This window comes from Salmo trutta, unplaced genomic scaffold (assembly GCF_901001165.1).
Source record: "Salmo trutta unplaced genomic scaffold, fSalTru1.1, whole genome shotgun sequence".
NCBI lineage: Eukaryota > Metazoa > Chordata > Actinopteri > Salmoniformes > Salmonidae > Salmo > Salmo trutta.
In genome coordinates, this window is record NW_021823350.1 from 1,499,945 (window position 1) to 1,516,157 (window position 16,213).

General features: G+C 44.3%; 1 protein-coding gene across 1 annotated transcript in view; it reads right to left on the reverse strand.

The window, feature by feature from the left end:
* Positions 1-13,951, reverse strand: part of LOC115190211 (glutaredoxin 3) — a 33,155-nt gene extending 19,204 nt beyond the window's left edge. Inside the window, exons 1-3 of the mRNA XM_029748710.1 lie at positions 13,842-13,951; positions 12,785-12,893; positions 5,887-5,961 (exon numbers count right to left, since the gene is read on the reverse strand). Coding sequence (XP_029604570.1) covers positions 5,887-5,961; positions 12,785-12,893; positions 13,842-13,906 — 249 coding nt within the window. The 5' untranslated portion in view covers positions 13,907-13,951. The remainder of the gene's footprint in view (positions 1-5,886; positions 5,962-12,784; positions 12,894-13,841) is intronic.
* Between the last annotated feature and the right edge of the window lie 2,262 nt (positions 13,952-16,213).

Genomic DNA, 16,213 nt, shown 5'->3' on the forward strand with positions numbered 1-16,213 from the left:
AAAGAAAAAGAGAGAGAGAGAGGTTCAAGGACAGGAGTCCTCTCCCAGTTAAATGTTTGGCATGTTAAATCATCAGTGAAGGCCTGACAGAAGGCCTGATGATACTAACTGTGGAGAAGCTGTAAACTAGGTTATAGTTCCACAGACATGTGACTAACAGAAATTGAATAATGTGTCCCTGAACAAAGGGGGGGTCAAAATCAAAAGTAACAGTCAGTATCTGGTGTGGCCACCAGCTGCATTAAGTACTGCAGTGCATCTCCTCCTCATGGATTGCACCAGATTTGCCAGTTCTTGCTGTGAGATGTTACCCCACTCTTCCACCAAGGCACCTGCAAGCTCCCTGACATTTCTGGGGGGGAATGGCCCTGGCCCTGGCCCTCACCCTCCGATCCAACAGGTCCCAGACGTGCTCAATGGGATTGAGATCCGGGCTCTTCGCTGGCCATGGCAGAACACTGACATTCCTGTCTTGCAGGAAATCACGCACAGAACGAGCAGTATGGCTGGTGGCATTGTCATGCTGGAGAGTCATGTCAGGATGAGCCTGCAGGAAGGGTACCACATGAGGGAGGAGGATGTCTTCCATGTAACGCACAGCATTGAGATTGCCTGCAATGACAACAAGCTCAGTCCGATGATGCTGTGACACACCGCCCCAGACCATGATGGACCCTCCACCTCCAAATCGATCCCGCTCCAGAGTACAGGCCTCGGTGTAACTCTCATTCCTTCAATGATAAAGGCGAATCCGACCATCACCCCTGGTGAGACAAAACCGCAACTCATCAGTGAAGAGCACCTTTTGCCAATCCTGTCTGGTCCAGCGACGGTGGGTTTGTGCCCATAGACGACGTTGTTGCTGGTGACGTCTGGTGAGGACCTGTCTTACAACAGGCCTACAAGCCCTCAGTCCAGCCTCTCTCAGCCTATTGTGGACAGTCTGAGCACTGATGGAAGGATTGTACATTCCAGGTGTAACTCGAGCAGTTGTTGTTGCCATTCTGTACCTGTCCCGCAGATGTGATGTTCGGATGTACCGATCCTGTGCAGGTGTTGTTACACGTGGTCTGCCGATCAGCTGTCCGTCCTGTCTCCCTGTAGCGCTGTCTTAGGCGTCTCACAGTACGGAAATTTCAATTTATTGCCCTGGCCACATCTACAGTCCTCATGCCTCCTTGCAGCATGCCTAAGGCACGTTCACGCAGATGAGCAGGGACCCTGGGCATCTTTCTTTAGGTGTTTTTCAGAGTCAGTAGAAACTGCCTCTTTAGTGTCCTAAGTTTTCATAACTGTGACCTTAATTGTCTACTGTCTGTAAGCTATTAATGTCTTAACGACCGTTCCACAGGTGCATGTTCATTAATTGTTTATGGTTCATTGAACAAGCATGGGAAACAGTGTTTAAACCTTTTACAATTAAGATCTGGGAAGTTATTTGGATTTTTACGAATTATCTTTGAAAGACAGGGTCCTGAAAAAGGGACGTTTCATTTTTAGTTGAGTTTATATATAAATATATACACAGTTAAAGTCGGAAGTTTACATACACCTAAGCCAAATACATTTAAACTCAGTTTTTCACAATTCCTGACATTTAATCCAAGTAAAAATTCCCTGTTTTAGGTCAGTTAGGATCACCACTTTATTTTAAGAATATGAAATGTCAGAATAATAGGAGAGAGAATTATTTATTTCAGCTTTTATTTCTTTCATCACATTCCCAGTGGGTCAGAAGTTTACATACACATCAATTAGTATTTGGTAGCATTGCCTTTAAATTGTTCAACCTGGGTCAAACATTTCGGGTAGCCTTCCACAAGCTTCCCACAGTAAGTTGGGTGAATTCTGGCCCATTCCTCCTGACAGAGCTGATGTAACTTAGTCAGGTTTGTAGGCCTTCTTGCTTGCACACGCTTTTTCAGTTCTGCCCAAAAATGTTCTATAGGATAGAGGTCAGGGCTTTGTGATGGTCACTCCAATACCTTGACTTTGTTGTCCTTAAGCCATTTTGCCACAACTTTGGAAGCATGCTTGGGGTCATTGTCCATTTGGAAGACCCATTTTGTGACCAAGCTTTAACTTCCTGACTGATGTCTTGAGATATTGCTTCAATATATCCACATAATTTTCCTGCCTCATGATGTCATCTATTTTGTGAAGTGCACCAGTCCCTCCTGCAGCAAAGCACCCCCACAACATGATGCTGCCACCCCCGTGCTTCACGGTTGGGATAGTGTTCTTCGGCTTGCAAGCGTCCCCCTTTTTCCTCCAAACATAACGATGGTCATTATTGTCAAACAGTTCTATTTTTGTTTCATCAGACCAGAGGACATTTCTCCAAAAAGTACAATCTTTGTCCCCATGTGCAGTTGCACACCGTAGTCTGGCTTTTTTTAATGGCGGTTTTGGAGCAGTGGCTTCTTCCTTGCTGAGCAGCCTTTCAGGTTATATGGATATAGGACTCGTTTTATTGTGGATATAGATACTTTTGTACCAGTTTCTTCCAGCATCTTCAGAAGGTCCTTTACTGTTGATCTGGGATTGATTTGCACTTTTAGCACCAAAGTACGTTCATCTCTAAGAGACAGAACGCATCTCCTTCCTGAGCGGTATGACGGCTGCATGGTCCCATGGTGTTTATACTTGCGTACTATTGTTTGTACAGATGAACGTGGTACCTTCAGGCATTTGGAAATTGCTCCCAAGGATGAACCAGACTGGTGGAGGTCTACAATTTGTTTTCTGAGGTCTTAGCTGATTTCTTTTGATTTCCCCATGATGTAAAGCAAAGAGGCACTGAGTTTGAAGGTAGGCCATGAAATACATCCACAGGTACACCTCCAATTGACTGAAATGATGTCAATTAGAATATCAGAAGCTTCTAAAGCCATGACATCATTTTCTGGAATTGTCCAAGCTGTTTAAAAGCACAGTCAACTTAGTGTATGTAAACTTCTGACCCACTGGAATTGTGATACAGTGAATTATAAGTGAAATAATCTGTCTGTAAACAATTGTTGGAAAAATGACTTGTGTCATGCACAAAGTAGATGTCCTAACCGACTTGCCAAAACTATAGTTTGTTAACCTGTTGGGGCTAGGGGGCTGTATTTGCACGGCCGGATAGAAAACGTACCCGATTTAATCTGGTTACTACTCCTGCCCAGTAACTAGAATATGCATATAATTATTGGCTTTGGATAGAAAACACCCTAAAGTTTCTAAAACTGTTTGAATGGTGTCTGAGTATAACAGAACTCATTTGGCAGGCCAAAACCTGAGAAGATTCCTTACAGGAAGTGGCCTGTCTGACCATTTCTTGCCCTCCTTGATCATCTCTAACAAAAACAGGGGATCTCTGGCATGACGTGACACTTCCTACGGCTCCCATAGGCTCTCAGAACCCGGGAAAAAGCTGAATGACTTAATTCAAGGCCCAGGCTGAAACACACTAGCGCGTTTGGCAAGTGCTCTATCAGAGGGCCATCAGACTGAGGCTCGTGCATGAGGGGATAGCATGCTTTTACTTTCACTCTCTTTGTAATAAAAAACGATTTCCTGGTCGGAATATTATCGCTTTTTTACGAGAAAAATGGCATAAAAATTGATTTTAAACAGCGGTTGACATGCTTCGAAGTACGGTAATGGAATATTTAGAAATGTTTTGTCACGAAATGCGTCGTGCTCGTAACCCTTATTTACCCTTTTTGGATAGCGTCTTGAACGCACGAACAAAACGCCGCTATTTGGATATAACAATGGATTATTTGGGACCAAACCAACATTTGTTATTGAAGTAGAAGTCCTGGGAGTGCATTCTGACGAAGACAGCAACGGTAATAACATTTTTCTTATAGTAAATCTGACTTTGGTGAATGCTAAACTTGCTGGGTGTCTAAATAGCTAGCCTTGTGATGCCGGGCTATCTACTTAGAATATTGCAAAATGTGCTTTCACCGAAAAGCTATTTTATAAATCGGACATATCGAGTGCATAGAGGAGTTCTGTATCTATAATTCTTAAAATAATTGTTATGTTTTTTGTGAACGTTTATCGTGAGTAATTTAGTAAATTCACCAGAAGTGTTCGGTGGGAATGCTAGTCACATGCTAGTCACCTGCTAATGTAAAAAGCTGGTTTTTGATATAAATATGAACTTGATTGGACAGACATGCATGTATTGTATAACATAATGTCCTAAGATTGTCATCTGATGAAGATCATCAAAGGTTAGTGCTGCATTTAGCTGTGGTTTGGGTTTATGTGACATATGCTAGCTTGAAAAATGGTGTCTGATTATTTCTGGCTGGGTACTCTGCTGACATAATCTAATGTTTTGCTTTCGTTGTAAAGCCTTTTTGAAATCGGACAGTGTGGTTAGATTAACGAGAGTCTTGTCTTTAAATAGCTGTAAAATAGTAATATGTTTGAGAAATTGAAGTAATAGCATTTCTAAGGTATTTGAATAACGCGCCACGGGATTCCACTGGCTGTTGAGTAGCCCAGAGAGGTTAACAAAAATGTGTGGAGTGGTTGAGAAATGAGTTTTAATGACTCCAACCTAAGTGTATTTAAACTTCCATCTTCAACTGTATACACACACACACACACACACACAATACGTGACCAAAGGTATGTTGACATCTGCTCGTCGAACATCTCATTCCTAAATCATGGCCATGATATGAAGTTGGTCCCCCCTTTGCTGCTATAACATCCTCTACTCTTCTGGGAAGGCTTTCCACTAGATGTTGGAACATTGCTGCGGGGACTTGCTTCCATTCAGCCACAAGAGCATTAGTGAGGTCGGGCACTGATGTTGGGGCGATTAGGCCTGGCTCGCAATCGGTGTTCCAATTCATCCCAAAGGTGTTTGATGGGGTTGAGGTCAGGGCTCTGTGCAGGCCAGTCAAGTTCTTCCACACCGACCTCGACAAACCATTTCTGTATGGACCTCTCTTTGTGCACGGAGGCATTGTCATGCTGAAACAGGAAAGGGCCTTCCCCAAACTGTTGCCACAAAGTTGGAAGCACAGAATCGTCTAGAATGTCATTGTATGCTGTAGCGTTAAGATTTCCCTTCACTTGGACTTGCCCAAACTATGAAAAACAGCCCCAGACCATTATTCCTCCTCCACCAGACTTCACAGTTGGCACTATGCATTGGGACAGGAAGCATCCTCCTGGCATTCGCCAAACCTAGGTTTGTTCATTGGACAGCCAGATGGTGAAGCGCGATTCATCACTCCAGAGAACGCGTTTCCACTGCTCCAGAGTCCAATGGTGGTGAGCTTTACACCACTCCAGCCGACCATTGGCATTGCGCATGGTGATCTTAGGCTTGTGTGCGGCTGCTCGGCCCTGGAAACCCATTTCATGAAGCTCCCGACGAACAGTTCTTGTGCTGACGTTGCTTCCAGAGGCAGTTTGGAACTAGGTAGTGAGTGTTGCTAATGAGGACAGACGATTTTTACGTGCTACAGCACTCGACAGTCCCGTTCTGTGAGCTTGTGTGGCCTACCACTTCACGGCTGAGCCGCTGTTGCTCCTAGACGTTTCCATTTCTCAATAACAGCACTTACAGTTAAACGGGGAAGCTCTAGCAGGGAAGAAATTTGACCAACTGACTTGTAGGAAAGGTGGCATCCTATGACGGTGCCATGTTGACAGGCACAGCTCTTCAGTACAGGCCATTCTACTGCCAATGTTTGTCTATGGAGATTGCATGGCTGTGTGCTCGATTTTATATACCGGTCAGCAACGGGTGTGGCTGAAATAGCCGAATCCAATAATACTTTTGGCCAAGTAGTGTAAATTAGTTTTTTACAATACTTGACTCACCTTAAGGAAGAGGAAGGTCGGGACTGAGGCAATAAGACTCACCTTAAAGAAGAGGAAGGTCGGGACTGAGGCGATCTCATATTTCTCTGATACCTCTGGCACTGCTTCTGCCTCCAGCTGTAAGACAGAGAGGAGGGAAGGAGGGAGGAAGGGATGGAGGGAGACAGAAGAGGGAAGAAGGGATGCAGAGAGAGAGGGGGGGGGGAAGGAGGGAGGGAGGGATGGAGGGAGAGAGAGAAGTGAAGGAGGGAGGAAGGGATGAGGGAGAGAGAGAAGGGAAGGGGGAGGAAGGGATGGAGAGAGAGAGAGAGAGAGAGAGAGAGAGAGAGAGAGAGAGAGAGAGAGAGAGAAAGAGAGAGAGAGAGAGAGAGAAGGGAAGGGATGGAGGGAGAGAGAGAGAAGGGAAGGAGGGAGGAAGGAAGGGATGGAGGGAGAGAGAAGGGAAGGAGGGAGGAAGGGATGGAGAGAGAGAGAGAGAGAGGAGGGAGGAAGGGATGGATGGAGGGAGAGAGAGAAGGGAAGGAGGAAGGAAGGGATGCAGGGAGAAAGAGAGAAGGGATGGAGGGAGGAAGGGATGGAGGGAGGGAGAGAGAGGACAAAGCAAGGGAAGAGGAAGGGAGAAAGAGATGGAGTGAATGAGGGAGGAAGGGAAGGAGGGAGGGAGAGAGAGAGAGGACAAAGCAAGGGAAGAGGAAGGGAGAAAGAGATGGAGTGAATGAGGGAGGAAGGGATGGAGGGAGGGAGAGAGAGGACAAAGCAAGGGAAGAGGAAGGGAGAGAGAGATGGAGTGAATGAGGGAGGAAGGGAAGGAGGAAGGGAGAAAGAGATGGAGTGAATGAGGGAGGAAGGGAAGGAGGGAGGGAGAGAGAGAGGACAAAGCAAGGGAAGAGGAAGGGAGAAAGAGATGGAGTGAATGAGGGAGGAAGGGAACAGGAAGGGAGGGAGAGATGGAGTGAATGAGGGAGGAAGGGAACAGGAAGGGAGAAAGAGATGGAGTGAATGAGGGAGGAAGGGAACAGGAAGGGAGGGAGAGATGGAGTGAATGAGGGAGGAAGGGAAGGAGGGAGGGAGGGAGGGAGTGAATGAGGGAGGAAGGGAAGGAGGGAGGGAGAGAGAGAGAGATGGAGTGAATGAGGGAGGAAGGGAAGGAGGGAGAGAGAGAGAGATGGAGTGAATGAGGGAGGAAGGGAAGGAGGGAGAGAGAGAGAGAGATGGAGTGAATGAGGGAGGAAGGGAAGGAGGGAGAGAGAGAGAGAGATGGAGTGAATGAGGGAGGAAGGGGAGGGAGAGAGAGAGAGAGAGATGGAGTGAATGAGGGAGGAAGGGAAGGAGGGATGGAGGGAGGAAGGGAAGGAGGGAAGGAGGGAGGAAGGGAACAGGAAGGGAGGAAGGGAAGGAGGGAAGGAGGGATCATCCACACAGTTGATAACCCTTTGTTCCCTTCCCAAGCCATCAAACAATGTCTGCATCCACACATGAAGAACCCCACTGCACCCCACTGCATTTCCCCTCAACACTAGGTTTATTTAGCCAGGAGGCATCAACCTTCAGGGAGAAAATAAAGCACACATTCACCACTTTGATATGTCTAACAAGCAAGACAAATGAGAGAGCAGAGCAGCAGCATCTCCTGCTCTGAGCAGGGTGCTGTGATCTGTGATTGGTGATGGATAGTTGCTTTGTTCTTGACAGTGGTGGCAATCCACCAGGACCAAATTAAAGGAACTAGTATGACCACACACCTCAAACTACCAGAGGAATAAAATAGTTCAAGTTTGCATTTACTTTAAAATCATTTAATATATATATATATATATATATATATATATATATATATATATATATATATATATATATATATATATATATATATATATATATATATATATAAAAAACAATAGGCTACATGTGAGGAAACACAATGATGTTTCTGATTTCAACAGGGGTCACTTTAAAAAAGGTCAAGTTAGCTGCCGTCCAACACTGGACCATCACACAAACAGGGCTTTTGAAGGTTTCTATTTCACCATGAATCTCCAGAAACGCCCCCCCCCCCCCCCCCCCCCCCCAGGCAGAGGAAAGAAAACCAACAATGATGCACAAATTGACCCAGAGATTGTTTAATCATATTTAGCTAGCACATATTGAAATCCATAAATCACTGAGCCAGGTTGTCGCAGCCAGCTATTACAGACAGGCGATTACAGACATCACTTATTTCCTGCCTGGAGCAAACTCTGCTGTTTGTGTTCCTGATCCACGAGGCAGGGCATTATGGCTGACAGACACTTACAGGCTATATGAACACAACCTACATGAATGCTGGGAAATATAGCTATGAGGATGGTAACATATAGTCACTAAATATTTATAGTAAAATGCTTGTTTCCATTTGATATGGGTAATAACGGTGCTATTGATTGGTTAGAGACAACGTAGGCTGGTACAGAAACAACAGACTCATATTGGAGTATGTAGGAATATTGTTCATAGTTGGAAAAAAATAACTTGAAACACAAATGAAGAAAATAGCTGTTTTCCAGTGTACAATATGTAGGATCAAATATCAATCTACTGCTCTTGGATATATTCTTCCTTCCATTCCTTTACTTTAAATGTGTGTGTTGTGTGTATTGTTGTGAAATTGTTAAGATATTGTTAGATATTACTGCACTGTTGGAGCTAGAAACACAAGCATTTCGCTACACCCGCAATAACATCTGCTAAACATGTGAATGTGACAAATAACATGTGATTTAAAATGACACCATATTCTCTATATACCTAGTGTACTACATTGCACCTGTGGGCTCTGGTCAAAAGCAGTGCACTATGAACGTAATTCTACATCTCTTCAGAATACTCTAAAATCTCAGGACATAAAATAAATGTGGGAAAAACTGGAGAAATAAATAATAAAAATAATACTAACTTATGATCTACAGCAATCTTTTAAGTGGACCACAAAACATATCAAATATTTAGCGTGCTTAATGAGGGACAACAAACAAATATATATATATATATATATATAAAGATAAATAAATGTTAAACAAAAAAAAAAGTTAACTAGGCACTCAACAATACTCAACAATATGAAAGCTGATCCACTTAAATGGAATAATCTTCCCATAAATCTTACAGGTAGAATAAACCTCTTCAGAACGGCATGGATCCTAAAGTTTTTATATTTATTCTGGGTAATACCAATCACCCCAACGAAGACATCATTTTTTTTTTTTTTTTTTAAGTATGCTTGGCCATAATATACTTTATATGACCAAATAAAACTCTGAATTAAAAGTCAAGTTTTACATCTTCCTAAGTCTGAGGGAGGTTTAAACCTCAGTCTGTCCAACTGACAACCTCTTAGACAAAAAATATGAACAATTGGATCTTGGGCTTTTGCAGTGACCATGTTACCGCCACACCGGCCGGCATGAGTCAAGTCAAATTCAAAAATTCCATGTGACTGTTGAGTCATGGTAATCTGCTTTAATACACTCTGGACATGCTTTGGTAGTACCCAACTTGCTAACTACCATCAGGTCCTAATGGCCTGGTACTCAGGCTTCTATTGTCCCTCCATCAGGTCCTAATGGTCTGGTACTCAGGGCTCTACTGTCCCTCCACCAGGTCCTAATGGCCTGGTACTCAGGGCTCTACTGTCCCTCCACCAGGTCCTAATGGTCTGGTACTCAGGGCTCTATTGTCCCTCCACCAGGTCCTAATGGTCTGGTACTCAGGGCTCTACTGTCCCTCCACCAGGTCCTAATGGCCTGGTACTCAGGGCTCTATTGTCCCTCTAACCACTCTGACATCAATGCAAATGCAATCTAAAATCAAATCAAACACTTACATGTAAAACTCACCTCACTGTGATGATCAATTTGAAGAAAGAAGTTCAACAGCAGGTTGAAACAGAGTAAAACATGATTGTTGTGGATGTTGTTTAAAAGCCTAACACAACGAAATGGACAACGCTTTCTAAGGTGATAAATCATTCAAAAACACTCACGCATATTATACCTTATGCCTATAGGCTTATGAGCCCAAGCCCCCCCCCCCCCCAAAAAAAACGGAATTAAATTGATGATTTTGCCGTTATACAATACATAGCCTACTGCATATTACCATGGCAGAAAAACATTCTTTTTTTTAAACCTGATTTAAGATGTCTTTGGTACATAAATGGTCTAGTCTATACTCCAGATGAAATGAAGTAATGGCCTTTGAGTGTGGACTGTATTATTATGCATACTGGTGGACTGGTTACCTTCTGCTGCGCTGTAAAATGTCTATCCATGAGTCAGGGAGAGAACGTATAGCCCTAAGCCATGCTGTTGGTTCATTGATTGTTCACGGCGGCTTACAGTTAACCTACACTTAGTGAATTAGTATTTGATTTAGAATAGTCTAGTAATAGGGAACGTTTTATATTTTCAGAATTAATTGGGTGACATATTACCTTTAGCTATACAGAATATCTCCACCTCTCTCTCCTTTAATCCTTTCTGGAGTGCACAGACGGGCTGTCAACAGTTTAGTGAAATGTGTTTCCTTGCGAACAGATTTGACTTTGTTTCCTGAATTGAAGCACTAGGTAGCTGCAGGAACAAGGTTGGAGAGCCCATGGCATACAGAGTTTGGGGGGAATATCACCTGTCGGGCAGCGAGAACATGTAAACAGTGGTGGATACCACTATTTATTTCTCAGCTGCTCATAATGCTCCGCTATAAAACCCAAGTAGCCTACAAAACGGACCGGTGGGAAAGCTGGCAGTCTCTATTCACTATTAGAGTGCATACAGATGACAGGTATTTCCCCTCTGCCCCGTTCCTGCCCCCTGTTCCCTGATCCTGCCCACTGATCCCTGTTCCTGCCCCCTGATCCTGCCCCCTGTTCCCTGTTCCTGCCCCCTGTTCCCTGTTCCTGCCCCCTGTTCCTGCCCCCTGATCCCTGTTCCTGCCCCCTGATCCTGCCCCCTGATCCCTGTTCCTGCCCCCTGATCCCTGTTCCTGCCCCCTGTTCCCGCCCCCTGTTCCCTGTTCCTGCCCCCTGTTCCTGCCCCCTGATCCCTGTTCCTGCCCCCTGATCCCTGTTCCTGCCCCCTGTTCCCTGTTCCTGCCCCCTGTTCCCTGTTCCTGCCCCCTGTTCCCTGTTCCTGCCCCCTGATCCCTGTTCCTGCCCCCTGATCCCTGTTCCTGCCCCCTGATCCCTGTTCCTGCCCCCTGATCCCTGTTCCTGCCCCCTGATCCCTGTTCCAGCCCCCTGTTCCTGCCCCCTGATCCCTGTTCCTGCCCCCTGTTCCCTGTTCCTGCCCCCGGTTCCCTGTTCCTGCCCCCTGATCCCTGTTCCTGCCCCCTGATCCCTGTTCCTGCCCCCTGATCCCTGTTCCTGTCCCCTGATCCCTGTTCCTGCCCCCTGATCCCTGTTCCCCTGATCCCTGTTCCTGCCCCCTGATCCCTGACCCCTGTTCCTTCCCCCTGTTCCCTGTTCCTGATCCCTGTTCCTGCCCCCTGTTCCCTGTTCCTTCCCCCTGTTCCCTGTTCCTGATCCCTGTTCCTGCCCCCTGTTCCCTGTTCCTGCCCCTGTTCCTGCCCCCTGATCCCTGTTCCTGCACCCTGTTCCTGCCCCCTGATCCCTGTTCCCGATCCCTGTTCCCGATCCTTGATCCCTGTTCCTGCCCCCTGTTCCCTGATCCCTGTTCCTGCCCCTGATCCCTGTTCATGCCCCCTGTTCCCTGTTCCTGCCCCCTGTTCCCTGTTCCTGCCCCCTGATCCCTGTTCCTGCCCCCTGATCCCTGTTCCTGCCCCCTGTTCCTGCCCCCTGTTCCCTGTTCCTGCCCCCTGTTCCCTGTTCCTGCCCCCTATTCCCTGTTCCTGCCCCCTGCCCCCTGATCCTGATCCCTGTTCCCTGTTCCTGCCCCCTGATCCTGATCCCTGTTCCCTGTTCCTGCCCCCTGTTCCTGCCCCCTGTTCCCTGTTCCTGCCCCCTGTTCCCTGTTCCTGCCCCCTGTTTCCTGTTCCTGCCCCCTGATCCCTGTTCCTGCCCCCTGATCCCTGTTCCTGCCCCCTGATCCTGCGACCTGATCCCTGTTCCCTGTTCCTGCCCCTTGATAATGGGCCATTCAAAATCGAAACTCATTTTACATATTACCAAAGACAAGATTAAATTGAGAATAGTCTGGTGGGTGAAAATATGACCACTTGATGAGAGAACAGTTGTACAGCCTGAGGCAAGGAACAAGAACACAAGCTTTTTCTTCTACTTTCTCAAATCATCAATAGTCTTTTGTCCCACCATGCAGCCTATACAGGTTTTGATTTCTGAGAAATTCTAAAGGTTTGTATCATTCAAAACTAAAGCTGCCAAATAACTCTAAATCTAGTGTATAGGACCTGTTTCAAATGGTCACTTTTACACTCAACATAGCCACTTCCTATGCTCACTCGCTCCATAACGGTATCCAATTTAACATCACTACATGTAACATCCATCACAAGATATAGTATGTGTATCAGGCATCATGTAACATCCATCACAAGGTATAGTATGTGTATCAGGCATCATGTCACATCCATCACAAGGTATAGTATGTGTATCAGGCATCATGTAATATCCATCACAAGGTATAGTATGTGTATCAGGCATCATGTCACATCCATCACAAGGTATAGTATGTGTATCAGGCATCATGTCACATCCATCACAAGGTATAGTATGTGTATCAGGCATCATGTCACATCCATCACAAGGTATAGTATGTGTATCAGGCATCATGTAACATCCATCACAAGGTATAGTATGTGTATCAGGCATCATGTCACATCCATCACAAGGTATAGTATGTGTATCAGGCATCATGTAACATCCATCACAAGGTATAGTATGTGTATCAGGCATCATGTAACATCCATCACAAGGTATAGTATGTACCTTGACAAACATGGCGTGTTTGTTCTCCTTGGCCAGCTCTCCCATCACATCGTTCATCTGACTGCACTGAGGGGCCCATGCTGCCTGGAAGTGGACCACCGTCAGGAACCTGGTGGAACAGAGAAGTCACGTTAGATTGGAATGGTGTAAGGCCGTAGGTGCACCGGTGAGGCTCATGGAAGAGACAGGTGTCAGATCTCAGCATAGCAATAGGTCTAAAACAGCACAACTTTATAGTGACACACAGATTTATATGCTAAAGATGTGGGACATGCATGCACACTTGCCAGCTGCTGTCTACCAACAATAGGCCGAGCTAAGTGACATCCATTAATTCTTACTTCCCATGCACGAGATCACATGACCAACTGAACATCTAACTAGGACACTGGATCATAACAGGTCTTCTGGAATTCAACATTATTTTTTTATAGCCTACTTGTAATGATGGATTTCAAAAGCACAATAACTGAATGGACCTAGTTAGCTACCTAATTCTGAAATGGGCAGGCACTTTATGTTATGTAGGATAACACTAGTCATGTCTGATAAGGGGGGGGGGGGTTAATCTCTCCCTTTCTTATAAGGGCTAGACCTAACGTTACATTATATTCTATGCCTGATAATGTCTGCCTAATAGAAAGGCTCACTAGGCTCTGCCATTTCGTGACAAGAAATCCACATGAGTTCAAGACACAAGAGCCTGACTGTTTATATCAGGTAAACACATCAGCGTGTACAATGATCAATTACATTCACACCATGTACAATAAACATGTATGTTATTAACTAGCTAGATGTCCCAAGTTCGTTAAAGCAAATATCCGCTAAAATAGCTAAGCTAGTTAATTGCGCTTTCATTTGGAGCAGCTAGATAATTTTAGTTAGTTAACGTTCCCTAACATGGTGAAGCTACATGGTGAAGCTAGCTAGCTAGCTTTCGATATAACAGAAAAGTAGCTATCATAACAAGCTAAATATCAAATGAGGCATATTTGAATGAAAACCATTCAATGGCTAATTACTTAAATGTCATGTTATTAAATTATGCACATACTTGCCAGCCTTTGATAGCAAGTCCTCAAACTGCTGCGAGGATGTTGCCTCCACAAAATTCGCCATGTTTTCAGACGTGTGTAATCGCTTACCGAGCGATTGGCAAGAAGATACAAAACCTTCCTGTTCTGCTTGTTAACACTGAGCTGAACGGGGGTCGGAACGCAGTCATGGTTATATTTAAAACCCTGCGCTAGATATGGGTCTGAAAACGTACCTCCATGCAGGGATGGGATATACCACTGTACTCCAAAATGTGGACTACAGTGGCATATCACATCCATGAATTTAGGTACATTTTCCCGAACCATATCTCACCTGGCTCCGAAGTTAATAATGTAAAAACGATTACTTTGTTCCGACCCCAGTGCAGCTCAGTGTAAACAAGCTAATGGTAGAGTCGGTATATTCTAGCAACTACATGGATGGAACAAGACATAACTACCTACACAGAGTCGGTCTATGACTGACTGATCTATGAACTAAAAATGAATAAGCAACATGTAAAATACAAAACATAGCTATATTATTGTTTAATTGCACAATATTGTTATAAGTCTAATGGAGAAAATGTATTGAGCATGCATTTGGTAGCAGGAAGAAGAGAAAAAAAACTAATTTGTCCTCATATTCCACAAACAAACAAATAAATTCAATCAATCGTATTTAATAAAGCCCTTTTTACATCAGTAACTGTGACAAAGTGCAATACAGACAGACCCCCTCTACTTGAAATGGATTCAGGTTGGCTGTCTATCATTGAGACACTTTCAAAAGTCAGAAGCAGAGAAATCAAGAGGTTGTCGTGTCCTTGCGGTAGAAAAGCGAACTGAAAGTAAAATACCTAACCAGCTAACAAGGTAGCCAGAGATTGAATCGTTTTGTAGCCACTACTAGTTGTAATTTCATTGATTTATTTTTGATATCGCAGCCGGACGTTTCTGAAAAGACCTCGTTAGTATTAACTAACTAGCTAGCTAGCTAACTGGACGTGTAGCATTTGTTTGCCTGCCAGCTATCTAACCTTACTGTTACCTTTGACATTTGTGTTATTAAATTCAGTCGATAGATTAAAATAATAATAATAGGTCTAATAATTTTCCACAACCATGGAATATATGACACCCCTCCAGAAGAAGAGACGCCACGAAGGAGACCTTCAACCCTGGAGAGATTGTCAGGCGGTATGAAGCTAACCTTCCTTAGACACTTTTATTTCCCTTGAAACCCGACGTTGAATTGCATTGAATTCGAGTTAAGGCGGAAATTAGCGATAAAAATACCATTTTATTCAACAATATTCTGGATTGTAGAGGCCGTGAGAGGAAACTTCCCTGATTTTCAAGAGCTCATTTCTGTCCGACGAAGAACTCAATGCAATTCAACGTCGTGTTTCCAGACAATAACGTTAATAGTAGCCTATTTGCTTTAGTGAAAACATTGTTGCTATTGGTGTATTTATAGTTTAGTTAACACCAGTCTATAGCTGTCCAGTTGGCTTGTTGCTATTTTTAGGCTAAATCATTTAATAGTGATTTATTGGTTATCACGTGTGCAATGTGTATTTGTATTGCTACTAGTTTAGCTAACCTTTCATGCATATTTGGTTGTTATGGGAGCTAGCTAGCTAAGTTTACAACATTTGTGTTTACAACATTTTTTAAAAGCCCGTGTAACTATGACTACGTGCTACACCGTCTCTCATGAAGAAACGTTCTCTTAGTACATTAGCTAAGTGAATGAATGCATGCCTATAACCATTTAGCTAACTAAATCGATCATTACCTGGCATGTTATACAACTATGCTGTATTGTTTTGAATCCTCAGAAACGACTGTGCAACAGAGTGGGAGTCTGCATCCAGGTTGAACATGGCGGGATGGTGACTGACAGTGCCATGGATACATGGGATGCCAGCATGCAACAGCAGAGTGTCCCAAACAGCATCAACCACCCAGCCTCTAACATGGTAGATATGCCTATTCAACTATTTTGGCATCTTTGTTGCATATTAAACTATTTTTGGGATCTTTGTTGCTACAGTCTAGGCCTATATTCCAAAGGAGTTAGCCTCCCACATGCATTGCAGGAGTGTTTTTATGGTCCATGTTTTCCTCCTATATGATGATGCTGTAGTAGTAATAAAGGTTCATAGGTCAAGCAGTAAGAGATACTAGACGTACCCATGACCCCATGCTTCCTCAACATCTTATCTCTAAGTTGTAGCCTTAGCTATCTTTACGACAGCTTTTCTCAGTGCTGGTGATGTCAAGGAAGCAATAACTGTTTGGTAAATTGCATCTCATCCTCAAATGTTTTATTGCAGAACTACAATATGACAATCCATGAAATACTCGAGTGTAATTGTTGCTG